The sequence below is a fragment of the Athene noctua genome, chromosome 1 (genome assembly GCF_965140245.1).
Source record: "Athene noctua chromosome 1, bAthNoc1.hap1.1, whole genome shotgun sequence".
NCBI classification, from domain to species: domain Eukaryota; kingdom Metazoa; phylum Chordata; class Aves; order Strigiformes; family Strigidae; genus Athene; species Athene noctua.
Window position 1 is genome coordinate 56,126,720 of NC_134037.1, and position 19,110 is coordinate 56,145,829.

The window sequence follows — 19,110 nt, forward strand, 5'->3', positions numbered from 1 at the left end:
CTTTGAAAAGACAACAGCGTGTAGATCTGATAAGATGCTCTGGCAGGACTTTGATATGTGGCAGTTTTAGACAACTCATTTTAATTGTTTATATTTCCATCTTCTGCTTAAAAAGCAAATATATTTTTTTGAAAGAATACTTAATGAACTACAAAGGCAATTATTATTATTTTTGGAAGTGTATTTAGAAGGTGATTATAAATCCCTGCAGAAGCTAGTTGCTAATTTGCTATCCCAAGCTGTATTTCAGAGATTTCAGGTAAACTTCAAGTTGTTTATTAACCAGAACAGAAATTGAAAAACTGCATTTGCTCCATGGCAACATGCATGTAATAAATTACAAAGTTGTGCATAAAATGCTGGGATGTTTGCTTTCCTGTTCCACGTAATTTGAATTAAGTTTTCTCATACAATCACAGGGGGTAAATATGTTGATCGTTATACTGATTGTCACAGTCCTCTTGTTTCCATTTTTTTTTTATTAAATGCTTTTTTGTATTTTGAGAAAGTGTTCACACAGCCAAAGAGCCAGAGGTTACTAGTGCAGGCTTTGGCATGCATGCAGGTAACCGAAAAAAAAAGAGAGACATTGGAGGTGAAAGCTGTTTTGCTTTCACTGTTTTGTGGAAGCACATTAATACATGTCAGTGTCTGTATAGCTGTATGTTAAGTGATACTCATAAAACAGAGACCAAAAAATGCAGACCTTTTATTCTAGGCAGTGTAGCAAACTGTCAATTGTGGATCTGGTGGGGACCACAAGTCCCCCATTTTGATAGTGGATTCCTGAATGAAGAAAGCTTCTGTAAAGCTTGCTTATAGTTCCATTTTTTAGAGTATTTTGGAACTTGGATGGTCCATAACCATTATGAGGAACATACTGCAAGCTAGAGACATTTCTTATTTCTCAAGAGTGGCATTTGTTAGAAGAATTTTTTTTTTGTTTTTCAAGAACAGAGCTATATGACAGTTGCTTAAAATCACTCTTATTACCCTTAACTCACTTTCTCCTTTCCTCTGTTGGCTCTGGTTCTTTTTTGATTTCTCGCTGACTCTTTGCTTAATAGAGTTTTATTATTTTTACAGTTTTCCTGCTTTAGAAAAACAAAGTACAGCATATGGCATAGTGGTAATATATACCCTTGGAAAAAATGCTTCATTTCTCACTGTCAAATCATTCCATTTGATTGTGAAGGCTTGACATGATGCTATTTCTCCATCGCAAGTTAAAAATTCCACAACAGTTTTTGCCTACAAGGTGCCCATGGCTCTGCTGTCCTCAAAACTGGCTCTTGGCCTGGGATAATGAGCAAGGTTTTCAGCTTTTATTTTATTTGGTTTTCAATGGTGGTTAAACTTCTTTACAGGTATGAGTATATATTCAACCAAACTGTCTTCACCAGACGCAATAGTATGTTAGGAATTAAAATAAACTCTACTTTCCTGGGCCATGTTTGCCTAATTACAGTAGAGTATGCTTTAATGAGGGTTCTTCTAAGGTACCTCTGCCTGATCTGGCAAACAGCCCAGAGGCAAACTTCAGATCCTGGTGTCAAGAACTGATTCATTGCTTGTCTGCAATTAACAGTTGGGCTTCAGGGTCTGGATAGAAAACTGGAGTAAGGCTCTCGTTCAGCTCATGTGTTGCATCCAGAGTTACTGACGTTTTCCAATGCAGATGTAACTCAAAGGCCAGATATCATAGATTTATCACATAGCAGATACTGCACAGAGTGTGGACAAAGAAGACACTGTTGATTACATTTACTTGAAGTCTTTAAATTATTTGCACATCAAAGAAGGGTCAATGGAGGGTAGGAGGCATTTGATAAGGAAAGAAAAACAAAGAGTGTCCAACAGTAAAGTTCATATAAAAGAGATCTTTTTACCTTAGGGTAAATATAGATAGATCACTGATAGATCACTGTATATATAAATTAACTTTGCCATTTTTCTTTCAGTTGTTTGAACCTGTGAGAGCTAATGCCAAGACTCTTTTGTTTGTGTCCCCCTTCATTCTCATGTAATGTTGTGTGTTTTCCAAAACAAAAAGAAAAATTTTCATAGCATAGCATATGAAATATAGTTACTAGTGATAATACTAAAAGAAATAATGCAGCTTCTATATCGCTCGTCCCAAGCAATATTCATGCCCCAGGAAAGAGGGGGGGAAAGCACTACGGGAAACCATTCATAAATCTGCTTCATTTAATCAAAAAATCATTGGTCTCAGCTAGGTCTCAAGGCAAACATCATGGCATCCCATAATGCGGGCTGCAGGAACAGGCTCATATTCCCCGGGTACAGGCTGTTACATCAGCCTGGCCTAAATACTGTGAAGAACTGGAATAGTGATATGGTTGTGAGTTGGGAGATTTTGTTTGAGAGACTTTCCTCAGATATAGCAGTCCACTCTGTAGCTTTTGGGAGGAAATCTGTCAAGTCACAGTACAGAAGATGACATTTTTGCCTCCTGTCTAGTTGAAGTGGTAACAGCCATTTCAAAACTTCTTTTGGGAGACTTTTTTTCCCTACCATCTGTAGATTTTTGAATGTGTAATTCATGAAATAGTGTTATGTTTAGCACCCAGCATCTTTCAGTCTTTCTTTGATACTACTGTTTCAAACATACATGTTCTCTTTCATTAAATAGCTAAAGTTCAAGTGGTTTAAGTCTTATTTTTTCAAACTAGAGAATAGCATTACTCACATACCAGAAGGCTAAGTAATGTCTGGGATTTATTAAATCATTCAGCAAAGTTGACCACAGACAGTTGCATATAGAACAAATGCTGGAAGAAAAATAATCTTCTATGATGATGTTCATTATACTGTAACACACACAGACGAGCCAAATACTTGGTATCATTTCTGCCTCTACAATTATTATATTTCTTTTTAAACCTTTAACGAGCTTGACATTTTTGGTTATAGAGGGTTTGAGCACAGAGGAATTGTGTAGTCTTAGATCATAGGAATGGTAAAAAAAGGTAAGTTTAATGTTAATGTGATGTCTTGATAAAGCAGCTATGGGTTATAACAAGATAAACATTGTGACTTTAATGAATAGGTAACTTTTACTGCCAAGTTGGTGTTATTGCACACTTTTTAAAAACTTAGATTCCAAGTGTATTTGCAAAATTCTGTTGCCGTTATATTCAGCAAAAAGAGCATTATTGAAGCTGAAGTTAGAATTGGGGCTTTTTTTGCATCTGTTCCTAGTATTCCACATACCTTTGCCAGTTTGTTTTATCAGTCTTTTTTAGATAACGTGCTAGTTGTGAAAAATGCAAAAATATTAAAATGGATGTCACTGATCAGACAGTGCTATCCTAAAGTGTCAGAAATTACTGAACAGATGGTCAGACCTTTCAGGTCCTTACCATTTTCTAAACATTAAACTAATTTTAAAATCAAACTGAGTATCCAAAAATTGAGCAAAGGTAACAGTAAGTAATTATTTGCTGTGTAACACTATAATCTGTAATTTATGTATTATTTATTCTTCTGAGCAAAAGAACATCTAACAAAATAACTATGAAAATTCCATAATAAAAAAGTCATACGGCTTATTTCTGCCACAATGTATCCTCTTGGATCCTTGGTTTTTTTGGTTTATATTGAGTTACAACCAAGGGAGAATTCTAAACTTTGTTTCTCCTTTTTAAAATTGTATTGTTTGCACATAAAAGGATATTTGTCATGTGGATTAAGTGGTTTGTGAGCAGGATTGGTTAATACATAATTATGTTTTAATTTTTTAGAAGACTGTGGGACGTATTTCCCAGAAGTGAAAAATCATCCAGACAAATATTTACAAAGATGTCCCGAGTCTGTAAAAAAGTGGCTGAAACAACTGAAGAGTGCTGGGAAGATTCTGCTATTAATTACTAGTTCTCACAGTGACTATTGCAGGCTCCTGTGTGAACATATTCTTGGGTAAGTGCAACGTCCATTTCAAATTATATCTGCCAGACAGCAACTAGAGATAAGCCTGAGCTATAGGGAAGTTAATTTAAGTTTATTTATGTGTTGTGAATTATTTGGATCTGAGGTTTCTGGTGGACATCTCTCTTGTAGAGTGTTACAGGGCACTTAAGGCAAAGTAGTCCATCTATGAGCCTGTGAGCTATATCTGACCCACAGCACACTTATATCCTGCATCTTTTCTGGGCATCATGATGAGATTGAAGATGACAGGAAATACCTTTCAGGCCAACAGCCAATAATACATCATCTGAATCCCAATTTTATTGTAAGGTTTTGCTAGACTGTCTTATTCAAGCCACTTCCTTTCTGTGGTTCTCCAGTGGTGAGTGCAAGCAGTAGTAATATTTCATTTCCTTGCAGTAAACGTGCTTACAAATACTTCTTCCCTATGGTGGTTTCCAAGAGACAGCTGTGCATAAGAAATATGCATTTACAGATCACAGCAGAAAAGATAAAACAGGTAGTTCATTGCGCTTGGCAATTGGTTGAGATCACAACAGCTGGTTTTAGCTGTAATGTTAAGAACATGACTGATCAAGTCAAATTCGGTGAAATTCAGCAGAACCATCACTTACACCCCTCGAAACAAATTAGTGATGCAAATAGCTAGGTGGGTGACATGATGAGACTATTTAATAAATGAATAAAAAAACCAAAGTAGTTCAATGCGAGCCAACCCTGGCTATCTGGATATGCAAGGGAACAACAGAGTGAATACAGCAACACAGAAATACAGAAAATCACAGGTGAGGTGAAAAGCAGCTACCTTCCAAAACCTGTCCTGCCAGTATCACTTCTCTTTTGTACTCTTAGGAGCTAAATGCTAAATGGAGCATTAGCTGTGCCAGCTCTCACTGCCTTACGTGAACATTATACTTGCTCATTTGAGGAGAAAACCTACCTCCTCACAAAAAGCAGTTCTCCTTATGAGTAAGATGCCTGGGAATTAACTCTTTTGTGTAGATCTGTTTAGTTGTTTTCTGAATGAAAATTCAGTATAAAACTAAATTCTTCGCCACATATAATGATTTGGGCTTTTTTTTTTCCTGGTGAATAATGTTTCAGATGTTTAAGGCAGCTCTAGAGATCCTGCTGGAAGACAGTAAACAAGGTAGCAGAGAGGGTTGGTAGCCTTTCAAAAGACAGACAAGAGATGTTCTGCTAGAAGGATACTGGATCACTCTCTCTTTCCACATAAGTGTAGGATGTTCTGCAGTGTTTACTACGATCATATTTCCCAGTGACTCATTCAGTATGGCTTCCAAGATATCTTCTGGAGAACTGAGTACTCCACTGTCCATTAGACATTACTGAGGTATTTTTTTCCTGAAAATAATTCTAAACTTTTTATTGCTTTTGTTTTTTCCATGCCTCTTATACCAGACAATAAGTCTACACAACCGTGCTGCTTTTTGCAGTACTGGAATATAGTCTAGGTTCACACCCATTATCTCTGCCCCTAACTTCAATTTGAGCAGGCTAACTGCATTTTATTCTTGACATCAACCCTTATGAATTGCATCTATGTAGTCCTTCAGTTAATCAGTATGATACTGAGAAGTTCAGAACTCTATATATTGTTAAATCAGAAAAACCCCTAAGGATAAAGGTGAAAAGTGGAGTTGTGTGTGAAGTTCTAGCCTCTTACTCCTAATATCCTTACCTTGTAACTGTTAACTTTTTTGCACTTGATTTAAAAAGTTCCTTTCTGGAACTGGAAAAATTTGTGCTTAAGTGTATCATTTACTATTTCAAGAGCAAACTATCCCGGTTGTGTTCATCAGACCAAGTTGTCCTTTACTGAAAGACATTTTGATAAGGAGAGAGGAAGTCTATGAAAAAATCTCATTTTGAAATAAAATGAGAACCATTTCCCAGCCGGACCACACACACATTGCTGGGATCAGTGTATAAGGCATGTAAACCTACAGAAGGAAGTGCCCGTTCATTCAAATAAGTAGCAACATCATGGTGTGACTTTTCAGGCTTATGTACCATGAGAGTTCACATTGAGTTAACTGATGTTAATGTTTTAAATTGTGTTTTAACAAAATTTTGTGTTAATTTAAATTAAGTGTTGGCAGGAGCACACCTGAAGACGAGTCAACCATCACATAGTCACTGAAGCTGAATGTCATTCCACCTTTTCATGAGTGTTACCCATCTAAAGCCTTGGAATTTTTTGAAGCTGGTCGTTTTGATTCCCTCTGCAGTTCGTGGAGAGAAAACACTGGGCATCATCCTTGGCAATTCATTCTGTACCCTAGAATTATGTCTCAAATAAGTGGGATGAATTGCCTTCTGAGAATGTGGATGTTTCTCCACTGGCTCTGTATGTGGTGTAGATCACTAGCTGTGAATTCAGTGTGCAATTTTTAGATGGCTAAAGTTATGTGAGATACATCCTACTCTTTGTCTTAATCATTTACAGTAACCACAGGCCACTATACCAAGCACAAGCAGTAACTGGAACAGATTTTATCATGTGAAGTGTTATGTAGTGATGTAACACAAGATACAGGCTCTCGTAAAATCAGTAGCTTTGTATATGAGATTTACTATTGGTCAAAAAAGGCCATAGATAACACCTCTCTTCACATAAAACACGGGTTTTTATTCAACAAATCAGTAAAAAGTTAGATGAATCTTGTGAAAACTATTCATTCTGATTCAAATTTTTACACAAAGCACTTGCCACTCTTCCCACAACTCTTTGTTGTGCTCCTGAAATGTTGGCTTTATTTTGAAAGTTCAAGCTTAACTTACCTGTGGAAGCATTATTTGCACCATATGCTAATTTGAAAGGTTTACCTCTATCAATATTTTTCACCTAAGGACAGAAGAGCCATGCCTCCATGCCTGTTTGATGAACTTCTGGAATCTTCCACAAAGAAGCTAATTTTAAAAACACACCATTGTCATATTTGATACTGGTTCTTTTAAAAAGGTAAAGGTTTACATATGGTCACAAGTGAAGAAGAATAAAGAAAGCTAAAATTTCATTAGAGGAAGGAAATTTAAAGATATTCTACTTTAAGGCTGGAATGTAATTTAGAGCACAAAATAAAAGCTTGAGGATGAGCTCATAGGGAGAGAATTCAGTTTTTTAGTTAAGATATCTCAGTCTTATGGGAGATTGTAGATTATTTAAAAATGACACATTTAGCTAGTTTACTTCCAGTAAACTTCCTCTACTGTTGATAGTACTTTAGTGCCTGTACGCCTCCTGGATTTGCCATCTGTGACTTCTTTATTCTATGCAAAAGACTCCATCATTTTTTGGATGTTACACGCAATAAAGTCACCCAAGCAGTGAAACATTTCTAATAAAATAAAATGTATCACAGATAGGGAGTGTTTACATTTCCCAATTAAAAACCCCACTCTTTAAGCAACGTTTGTCTAATTTTATATTGTTCTAACTTCAAAACTTGTAAGTAGGCATTATCGTTATTATTTCTTGCTATGGTTCTCAGTTTGATGGCATAATAAGTGAAGTTAGATTCCTCAAAATAAAGAAGACCCTTGCTTGAGCAGGAATAACTGCCACTTCCAGAAATAGCCCATCTCACAGTAGGATAGGTGGCATGAATGTTCCCCAAGGTTGCCTGTTTTTCCTATTGGCTTTGTTAATGTTACTGACTTGTATACAAGTCTCTAAAAAATACCTAAATATAGATAATTCCCACATACATACCATGCTGAAATGTTCAATCACATTTAAATTGATGGGATTTCTGCAGTTCAGATATCAATCTGTACTCTTATGGACCTGATGATCTTTGAAAAATCTTAATTTAGTGGTCGTATTCAGCTGGCAGATTGAGACTCAAACTTGATAGGTGTTTATTTGTGAGCCATATGTCTAACCTGTCTGTAACCAGCGGGGATTTAGTGAGAGCAGACAGTGGAGTCTGAAGAAAGAGTTCAGCTAATAAAATGGCATTTCAGCTATGCGAAACCACCCTTTAGACTTCATTGGCTGTGTTAATTAGATCTCTGGTGACTACTGGTGGCATCTTAGACACCCAGTAGGCTTGTGCATTCATACAGTATGGATACCAACAGCACCTGTGTTTAAGTGTTTTCAGTCTTCAGTTACTTCCTACCCCATCACTTGACTTCATATATTCTCCTTTATAAAGAAAGTCCCTCATTTGTACTTTTCTATACTTCTCTATGCATATGTTGTCACCTGAGATAAAAATATGTAATCTGTTACATGTTCTCCTGAGATGTAAAAACTCCCTTGGCCAAGGAACATCTTTTTACAAATAATGAGTGATCCCGAAGGTACAGCACTGTGGGTTCTCAGCCAGCTGTCTTCTCACTTTTGACAACCTCAGAAAAGGACAGTAGTGACACTGAACAAGCGTTGGGAAAAAAAAAGTGACAGAAGGCGGTGCCTTAAAGAAGTGTTTTACTATTTTCTTAAGGCCTAAAGAGTCCTAAAGAGTAAAGTGGCATCTTAACTAATACATTAGGTTAACTAATTCAATATCCTTTATTTTCTAGGAATGATTTTGAAGAGTATTTTGATATTGTGATCACAAATGCTTTGAAACCTGGTTTCTTCTTCCATACCCCAAACCAAAGACCTTTCCGAACTCTTGGTAAGTTGGAGTCATGACTCCCTTCTCATCTGATTATCTCTATAAAAAAAAAAAAAAAAAAGATAGAAATAAAATTAAGAGGAGTGGACAACATATTTTGTAAAAATCTAGCACTGAGGGGAAAAATGGGCTCTACACAAGACTCTTCCAGAGATACTAGTAAAAAACTGTCTTCAGACTGAGGAGCACTGAGAAATTAAGAATTGCAGTGCTGAGGACAATGAAAAGGCAGAGCTGTGACAGTAATTAAAAATTACATTGAGGCTCAAATATTGCATTCTTAATGAAAAAGCAAGAATCCTTTTCTTTATTGTGCTGACAAGGTCATACACAGAAAATTAAATTTAGTTCTGGGAAAAAAAACATAGTAGAAATATTTCAGGAATTTAAAGGAGATTCGAAGAATGGTACAAATAAAATTGTAAGGCTGAAAGAAATGATTTATGATGGAAATCTGACTATTAAAAGTGTGTACTTTGGCTAAATAATGACAGAGTAGGTGAAAGGAAGTGCCCCTGTACTCAATTTAATTAAAACAATCTGAAATGTTTGGCCATGTTGTCCATTAGGTAATTAAGGTTGTAACAAAAGAGGTTTATAAGAACAGTGCTCACTGAACTACAAATAACAATAGTAACATGGCTGAAGACAGTTATTTTTTCCATATTTTGCTAAATACCTTTATGATTAAGTGTTACCTTAAAATTAATCTTACATCCAAAGTAGCATAAATCAGCATATATTGAACTGTATTTTAGCATTTTATGACAGGAAAGTCAGCTGTTCCAGCCCAAAAGAAATTTTGCCTGTGGAACTTTTACAGTAAAACTAAAATGAGTAGCAGAAATATATATTGAAACTGCATTTTAATGTTTCACATATTTATATAGGACAATAGGTAAGAAGTATCTTAAACGTGATTTTTAAAGGATTAGTTCAAATAGGAAACTGCCAAGTTGACGATTTGAGAAAAAATAATCTGAGAAGGGAAATTCAAGCTATTTATATGAGGGGAGGGGGAAGCAAAAACATGAAGGGTGAAAAAGGCTCAGTTCTGCAAGCATTTTATTTAGTTTCATACAATGCAAATTGAAAATAAAATGTAATTCACTTTGGATATTTTTTTAAACAATCTGATTAGCTTGACTTCCTAAGGAAATCCTGCTGTGTCCCTCTGTCAGTAATCCAGCCAGCAACTTTTGAACCTGTTGGCCATTTTCAGTAAATTTAATAGACGGCCAAAAAGCTCCAAGATATTTTGACAAGGGGTTTTTGTGCAAACAAAGGCAGAACACAGGGAGAAGCCTTGAAATTACTATTACCATTGAGAAATGCTGTGTAGTATTATCTTAATCACATTATTAGATTGTAGGTACCAATTTTCATGAAGCTATTTCTTTCTTATGCATCCAGACAGGAACAGCATTCCCTGGAGTCCTCTTACTGACTTACTGGTTTTCATTCACTTTGTATTTTGACATTGCAAAGAGGCTCAAGCGAGGGTTGCTCACTCATTACATGAATACCTGATTAATGGAGAATAAAATGTAATTTCTGTTATGGAGACCTCACTATCTAACTAGATAAGGACACAAACATAAGTAAACCAAGCATCAGATAAACAATTTGCTGAAACTACTAACCTGTGAGTGCATTTTTTTTTAAATATATATTTGTATTCAATTGACAGTAACTGGTTTCTTCTGAAACACCAACCAGAACATTAAAAGCAAAGAATTATACATATAGGACAGGTTTTTAGAGACATGTTTTGAAGTAGTGAAGAGCTTGTTTAAGAGTACATGAACTTTAAACCATCAAAATAGGAGGAATTATATGAGAAAATGTCTGAAATAATATTTTTATAAGGTATCTTTTACTGCCCTCCCTCTGTGTTCCTCACAACCACTGTATAACTTCAGGGTAGGCACTGATAGTTTTACCCAGTCACTAGATAACAAGGAACACAGTTAATTTCTGATACAGCATACAGCAGAGCTTCTAATACGTTGGGGGAGGCAGCAGTTTTGCAGTTTCCAGAATTTTTTTAAGGCTTTCCTTCATATCAGAACCACTGAAAATTCAAAATTTTTTTCCAGTTTCTATCTTCCTTTTGCCACTATAGATTTTAGGCAGAAGAATTTAGCCACTGTGCTTCAGACCCTCTCTTCTCTGAGAGCACTGGACATAATATATCAGGGAGACAAAATGTCCTTATTTTTGCTTTGAGATAGGGAAAAAACTAGAGGTGGATATCATAGTAAATATTTTCTTAAAGCACAACGAGTAAACTTTTGGTAGTGTAATTTAGGGAAAAAAGCTCCTGGTAAGTGAAACAAAGCTTGTTCCATGAAGAAATCTGTTGCGGAAAATGAACTGAAGTAACTGCTTATCAGTCCTATCCAGTTCTCCAGGGCTGCATTTCAGCCATGTTCTTCCATCCATCAGTGAGTCTGAATTACATTAAATTCCTAAGAATAATGTGTTCCCTTTTATTTCAAGGGAATTATGTTATAAATGGACTTAAGGCACAAAGTATGGAAAGTGTTCTTAATTTCAAACACTCCAAGTGTGGCATTGTGTACTGGAGCTAAATTTTATTTATATATATAACGGGATTTTTGCTGCAGATTTACTAAGGGAAAGGTTTTAAAGTTTACTAAAGAGAAGGATAAATTCTTTTCAGTGAATAATTTCAAAAAGGCGACTGTGTTCAGTAAACATTTGAAGGAGGACAAGAAACAGGACAAGATGACAAAGAAGGCATTGTCTAGAAACGTGATATCAGATAACTGCTCTGCAGAAATGGTTTTTCACTAGACAAGTAATTTTAGAACTAATCCATTTAGAAACCATGAAAAATTATTTTAATTGCACAATTAAAAATGCATCAGTACTTCATTTGAGCTTCAAGATATGCATCATTTAAGGGAACCAAAACACTGTTTGAAATCTTGAAAGATTCATGTGACTGCTGTTGACTGAACCGGTGCATGGAAAAGCACAATAATTAATTACTTAATTTGCACAATTGTCTTTCGAAGTACCATTCTGTTAAATGGGAGAAGAGTTTATATGTATCTTTACAGATATTAGAACAGCTACACTTATTTTTACCTGGCAAAACAGTTTTTATAATTAGGGGTATGTTATGTAGCAAAGCACATCGTTTATCAGAACAGTGCTATACAAAAAAACCCCAACACACTGTAATATGAATGCACCATAATTTATTTGTTATTCAGAAGCTTACATTTTCTTTCATACATGGAAATTCTTTATATGGTTCTTGAAAGTACTAATAATATCTTCAGCTATTGGATCTAAGGATCAGGTCAAAAATGTTTGTGTAAATCCTGTATTAGGAATGTAGGATTTTCTTTGCTTTCAACAGCTACATCCATCTTCATTCCATGAAGGATTTGAAAGAATACAAATAGCAGATACAGTTGTGACTCATCCGATAATCTGTAGTACACCAACATTTGACGCTTTCCCTTTATCACATCACTTGTTAATAAAATACTATCCTGACTGCCAGTTCTGATCATTGTCAAATATATATTTTTAGAATGAAAAATTAAAATAGAAATGCTAAAGATAACCCTAAATTCCCTGAAAGCATTCTGTAAGTCTGTACACACAGGGAATACTCACTTGGTCCTAAATAAGATTTTTATATCTTTTATTTCCAGCTCAGGAACAGTTACTGTCTTTTTTGATCTGGTGTTTTTTTGATAAACTGAATATGTGTTGCTGATTGTGCAGTGTCTGAATGTACAGTGCATATTTGAAAATGTATGTGTGTGTATATATATATATATGTGTGCACACATTATGTATAAGCCAAACTCAATCTATATATGGAATGCCAGTGGATGCCATATTTCTGTGAGATCATGTACCCTTATCCAATGCCCAGAGAAACAATTCCACTCTCCTTCTGCAGAGCGCCTCAAATTTTTCAAAGCCCACTTTCAATTAAACTTCCAGGCCGTCTTCCTTATTCCTGCACTTGAATTTCTGCCCAGCTCATGGTGTCTCTGCTATGTGATTTAGCCCTGAACTCAGAAAACTTTTTCAGTCCTCCAATTTTTTACAGTTCTCTGGTAACTGCCATTTTAACAACTCACTGCAGAAGCTCCTTCAACCATTCTTTCCTCCTTCAGTCATTCTTCTCTAGACTTCAAAAATACAGGAAAATGCTATAAACTGAAAGGACTCATTAGAAAAGATAATAAGGGGACAGGATATAAAATTACATAGTTCTAGACTGAAGACTGTCTTTGATTATTAGGGGCTGCACGACTTCAGAAGGAAAAGATCTCACGTCTGCTATTTAAGTTTTCTTCTGCCATCTTCTATGACATCTGGGCTTGACTATTGCCAGAGATGGGATACAGATCTGGGTGGAGAATCAGGACTGATCCTATATAGCTAGTTTTATGCATTTATATTCTAAGACTTTTTAGGCCTGAGGAGTGGGATCAGGAAGGGAGTGCCTTTATTTTCCTAGAAGTTAAATGTGTAAGCCATATAACTTCTTTTAGGTCATTCTTTTTATTTGAGACTTTTGTCTTTACCACCAGAAGAATGGCAAAAACTACCTAGTAAATATTTTAAAGAACTTTAGTAAAACTGTAGAGTATTAAAAATGTGGACATTTTGAAACCAGTTATATTGCACCATTATAAGGGAATATATCATTTAAGTAGTTTGCATTGTTCACATAGTTGAAGAACATAAATACCATCTCTATAAAATTCTGATTAAATTTTCAACCAAAATGCATTGAATTGAGTCTACAGTACAGCTCAGTTGCTATAATTGCTATGTAATAGGTATCTCAGTTGCTACCTCTACAGTGAAGGCTACACCAATAAGAAAAAAACTTTTTTTTTTTCTTTTACATGAGTGTGAGATGTTAAAACTCGAGAAAGATTGTCTACTCTTTTTGGCTATTTCAGTTGTTCCAATCACCTCTCTAACAATCTTGTCTTGTTTTAGATCATCAGAACTACATGTTTAAATGTAGATTCAAATTTCAATTTTAAAGTCGTTTTAGATTTAGCATTTAACTCATCACAGATATGACAGCACAAGTGTTGGTGTTTCCATGCAGAGTCTTGGTATTTGGCAGAGAGCTCACTATCCTGATAGGAACCTGGTCCTTTGCTGCACCTGTGAATCCTTACCCAAATATATGGGTTGTGGTCCTTGGTCTGCAAAGTCTGTCATGTTTTCCACAGATGTGGTCTATACTGAACTCCTCCAGCCACAAGCCATTGCTGGCATTAAACAGGACTTCTTCTTCCATCAGTTGACATGGATTCCTGATACATCCTTATCACTGAACACTGAAACTCAAATGTCCCCTGCTCCCCCCATCAGCAGCAGAGGAAGTGGGAGGAGGAAGGAAAACCTGACCTAAATGCAGAGGCATGTGTGTGAGACAAAGATGAATCAGAGAGGGAGCCAGGTGATGGGAAGGGAGAGCAGATGGGAGTTCCAGGTGGGAGGAGGCAGAGTAAGAGCAGAGCAGCACATGTAAACACACAGGAGAGGGATTTCACTCTGATAGGATTTTCTGAATTTCAAGTCTTTGCTTTTTGATTTCTGTCATTGCCTTATTATAGAAGACTTCTGAAATAAGTCTAATGTGTCAAACAGATAATTTAAACTGATATACCCATGTACTGCATGAATTGGTGCTCTCAGCTTGCCCTTCAGCCCAGCAGGGGATGTGGTGCTTCCCTCCCAGAGGCTCTCTGGGCTCAGGAAGAATTCTAGGGGGAGACCACAAAGAGCCTCTTTTCCCACTTCTCAGAAAAAACAAGCAGAGTAACAATACCATCTGCAAGGGACACCTGTGTAATCTACTCTTCCAATGACTGGGAGTGTTTCTTTACTTAATGCAGCTGTGCTTGCTGCCTTTCTTCTGAAGTTGGTACCTCTTCATATCAGCCTGTCTGTAGATATGCTATAATATGAGGCCACATAATAATGCGTATTTGCTGAGAGCTTGTAACAGTGGCATGTAAATGTGGCACTGGCTGAGGACTGCATTATTCAGGATTAATAAAATCCATAAATGTTTCCTATATGTCTTCTAAAATGACTGCTTTTATATTGTTATAACATCCCACAATGCCATATAGTCTCTGAAAGAAATGTAGTACTTTTCAAGGAAATCTTATTTAGCAATTCTTTATAGTGTATTGGCACTGTTTTTCATGTATTTTCTGTCTATTCAGGAAAGAACAAGGAGGGTTATAACTAATAAATAATCATATTTTGTGCTTTAGTTTTCTAAACTATATCTTTTTGTACCTCATGAGATCATAATGTTAAGATCAAGAGTCACCTAACTCTTTAATACCAGAAACAGATTCAGTATGTAGCTGGCAGTAGGAGGTCCACTGTTTTAAGGGATAAATTATCGGGTTCTGTACCCAAGCCACCAGTGAGAAATAATTTCCTACTCTTAGAGAAAATCCCTACAGCTAGAGATTTTAATTTAATCCATCATTTCTGGAGAAAGAGGAGTTTCTTCTTAAGCAACTAATTTGTATGGATACTGAAGGATCTTCATAGTCAGTGATAGAACTTGACCATTTTTTTAATTATTATGAAAACCCATAAGGATTATGGAAGTGCCTTATAAAGATGATTTCTTCAGCTGACACCCTCTTCAGCAGCATGGTCAATGCCTGATTCTGCTTTCTGAAAAATAGCCTAGGGTAGGCCAGTAGGGCTGACAGTGGGACACACATACAAACAAATTTTATCTCATGTAGCAGGATTTGTTTTCACACAGATACTCATCGTCCGTGGAAGAAGCTCAGAGGGTGTTTCCAAAAATCTACAATGTCAGGCTCCTTGGCCGACTCTTTCATCTCCCATCCTTTGTTTAAATAATCTTAGTCTAAAACTATTCCACTTCATGTACTGCATTTGCACAGATATCAGCCACTCAACAGATTTTTTTCTGGCAGTGTAAACAGCTGTCTCAGGGGCTTCTGGTTTCCCAGTATCATTTATGTGCTGTAGGTAAACATTTAAAAAATCAGCGTATGTTACCTTGTCATCAAAGAAGTTTACCAGTTAATATTTTTAAAGTTTGCTAGATAGTACCTGTGTGCAGTTTGGAATCAACAGTTTGGGAATCATTTGACAACAAAGGTGATCATTTCCTGTTGTGTCATCAACATTTGTAATTAAGTCATGGGATAGGTAGAGTGGGTGTCTGTAGCTAAGGGCCTCTTTTTTATCAGTTAAATTTTATTTCCTGTTTGATAAACATAGTTGATAGTAACAGTCTGTATTTTGTTTTTTACATATTAGTATGGTGGTCTACATGAAAGCATCTAAATCAGATGCAAAAAGCAAAATAAACTTGAGCCAGTGCATACTCTCATCCTTCAGCAGAGTAGACTGTAAAGTCACAGAGTGACACAATATATTTTTAACAGATTATAGCAAACTGTTGGCATAAAGCTTCATTTTTTTTGATAGTTTTCAGAGTCCTTGGCTACAATATTTATGATCATTGCCTCATGAAAGCAAGTGTTTTGAAACTAAGTACTTTTTTATTACTAATTGGCAGTGTATCATTTATAATCTGTTTGTAAAATGATGCAAAGGGGCCACTCTGCAGTTTGCACTGATGGTACATGTATCTGCTCCTACAGTGACATAATTAAACTGCTGTGATTTCTGTAATTGCCACTCTGTAGTAGTTAGGCTGTGTGGTAGCCAAAGAACAAGCAAGCCAAGCTTTCCCTACAATCCATCCTATTAGGCCGTCTGAGCAGAGAGGCTATTCCTTTCTCCTAGGGAGAGAAATGGAGCATTTTTGTTTTGTCCTGTTTTTCTTGGAATGGGCTTTACTGGTTTTTGCTTCAGAAGTGTTGGGAGGCCAGATTTTCATTTCATTGTTTAAACATACTCTCGACGATGACTGGTCTCACTCAAGCACTTTACAGCACATCAGAAGCTAGAGGTTGAGTGACCAAGTTTGGTTTCTGTTTCTACTAGGAGGACACTGGCTTAACCACAGCAATTCACTGTAAACCTGGAGCATGGGCCAAGCGCTGGGATTTCAGCTGATGTCATCTCCGAACTGTCATGGGGGGTACCTGGTTATCAGCCAAGCCAGCTGTTGGAAAATGGGTTGGGTTGCAGCTTCTTGAGCTCCTTTGGCCAATGCCTTAACCATATTAGCCAGAGGAGCTACCAGGACACAGGATAATTCTTTAACATTTAGTATGTTTTCCTAAATGTTGAGGCTTAAGCAATCACATGGTATGTGTGAGTAGGAACTTCTACTCATTCCCTAATGCAAAACTCTAACAGTAATACAATTTCAGCCACATTTGAGTGTGGCCTAGTATTATCAGAGATATTACAGCCTGTACAGGCTGGGGAGGAAAAAATGGGTTTGACACTGCCAGCTCAGAGTAAGGCTGAATTGTAAAATTACCTCTTATTAGATACTGTTGACCCAACTACTGGAAGATCCATGAGACTTTGCACCCTATCAGATATTCACAGAATCACAGAATCAACTAGGTTGTAAAGGACCTTGGGGATCATCTAGTCCAACCGGATTCACATTCAGTGAATCCAAGTGCAGAACACAACTTCGTAGGAAGATAGGCCCCAGTATTTCCACTGTTGTTCATAAACAACTCCTTGTTTATTAAAAAAAAATATTATATATATATATATATAGTTTTTGAAGTGTGGCATCTCTTTGTTTCTGAGTTTTGAGATGAATACTGAACTGTGGATGCATTCTCCAATGCCTATCATTCTTTAAAAGAAAAAATTAAATGGGTCAAGCCAAGTTCTTTATATGTTTGCATAGTGTTCAAAGTATCTCAAAGGATAAAAGGAATAAGAAGTTATTCATCCAAAAATCAAAACAGTGAAAAACTGCAAAGTGCTTCTGTATAAAGACAGCAGGGGCTGCTTCAGCTGATTACCTTTGATATTAAATAGCGTGTTTGGCACAAAGCTGATAAGAATATTATGGAAAGCTAGTTCAAAGAAAGCTAAAGCTGCTGCTTTCAAAAGCTGGATATCAACAATATTCCTTTTGTTAAAACTGAAAAACATGTTTAGCATAATTGCCAAGTACTCCAAAACCAGAATTCTCTGTGTATGGAAAGTATATTTTCATTTTCAAAAGGAGTTGCAGTAACCTACACTACTGCAAAATCCTAGTTATTGATCACATTACATCAAAGGCCTGGATAAAACTCAAAACCCAATTCTTCAAGGTGTTGTGCAAGCACATGATAAGAGTCAGTCTCTGTCTACAAGAAGCCCACAGGCAGAGCAGATAAACAAATGGTAAAACGACAAAAGCACTAGCTTTTCTGTTAGAGCCAAGGAACTGAAACACCAAGAGATTGACCAACTTACCCATAATCATATCTGTGGCAGATCTGTGTATTTAACTAAGATTTCTGATGTCCTAATCCAGCAGCAGTGAAGAACTGTAAACTATGTTTGCATAAGGACTCCATGAAAGTCTTGACTGTGAAATTCTTTTAACTCTTTCCAAAGATTTATCATAATGCGGAAATTAAGATAACGTAATTGCAATTAATTCTGCTGGATTTACTTTTTATGGTTCAATGATATATCCTTTATAAGTTTAAGGAGATGGACCTCCTAACTTGATGTGTTCTACACTGAAATTATTCAAATTATTGAATAATTGTTTCAAATTAAAGAAAGCCTTAAGATAGAGTAGTTGTTTGTTTTGGAAGACAGTTCTGTACCAACAAATTCTTGAAATTAGTTATTGGTTATCAAGTCATGTTTATGTTTAATTTTAATGGAAGGAGAAGCAGCATGTCAAATGCTTCTTAATATGGTGAATTATTTTAAGTTTTCCAAGCCTGTGTATTTAGTAGTAGTCTATCAAAGAAGCTATTTCTATGAAACAGGTTGCAAAATCTGCAGGTCATAGTGATGCTTTAAATGTGGTTGCCAAAGAGGTGACATCAGGATATAAAAGTAACATTTGTTTTAACAACAATATTTAGTAACTGTATAAACTGCAGGTAGAGTTAACTATAATAGTTATATATAATTCCATTTAAACACATAGACCACGTGATAGGGAGGTTGTTAAATGTTAGGAAATCCTCAATCATAGTTTTGTGACCACCTTCTGGTGTTGCGAAAATGGAACTGTGATACAGTCTGATCTGGATTGTACCTGCAGTACCAGAGAAAGGAGGCACAACAGCTCCCACAGTTAGTAAGCCCGATTCATCCAAAAACAGCAGCTTGTTTTTACAGCAGAATGAGCTGCTAAGAGCCTTTCAACCCCATCCTCTCTCTGTAGTGAGTCCCCACAGAACTTGAATTGCCGTATCCTAGTCTGTGTTTTCAAAGCCAAAATACCTAAATGACCAGTTTGTACTCCACGCAAATCTGCGTTCAGCAAACAGACTTCTCTGGCTTAAGGGAATTCTCCTCCAACACATGA

General features: G+C 36.3%; 1 protein-coding gene across 2 annotated transcripts in view; it reads left to right on the forward strand.

The window, feature by feature from the left end:
• The window catches only part of NT5DC1 (5'-nucleotidase domain containing 1), a 155,577-nt gene that overhangs the window by 99,771 nt on the left and 36,696 nt on the right, over positions 1 to 19,110 (forward strand). For both annotated transcript variants that reach the window (XM_074896185.1, XM_074896183.1), the window contains 2 exons: positions 3,765 to 3,939; positions 8,506 to 8,603. In XM_074896185.1, coding sequence (XP_074752286.1) covers positions 3,765 to 3,939; positions 8,506 to 8,603 — 273 coding nt within the window. The remainder of the gene's footprint in view (positions 1 to 3,764; positions 3,940 to 8,505; positions 8,604 to 19,110) is intronic.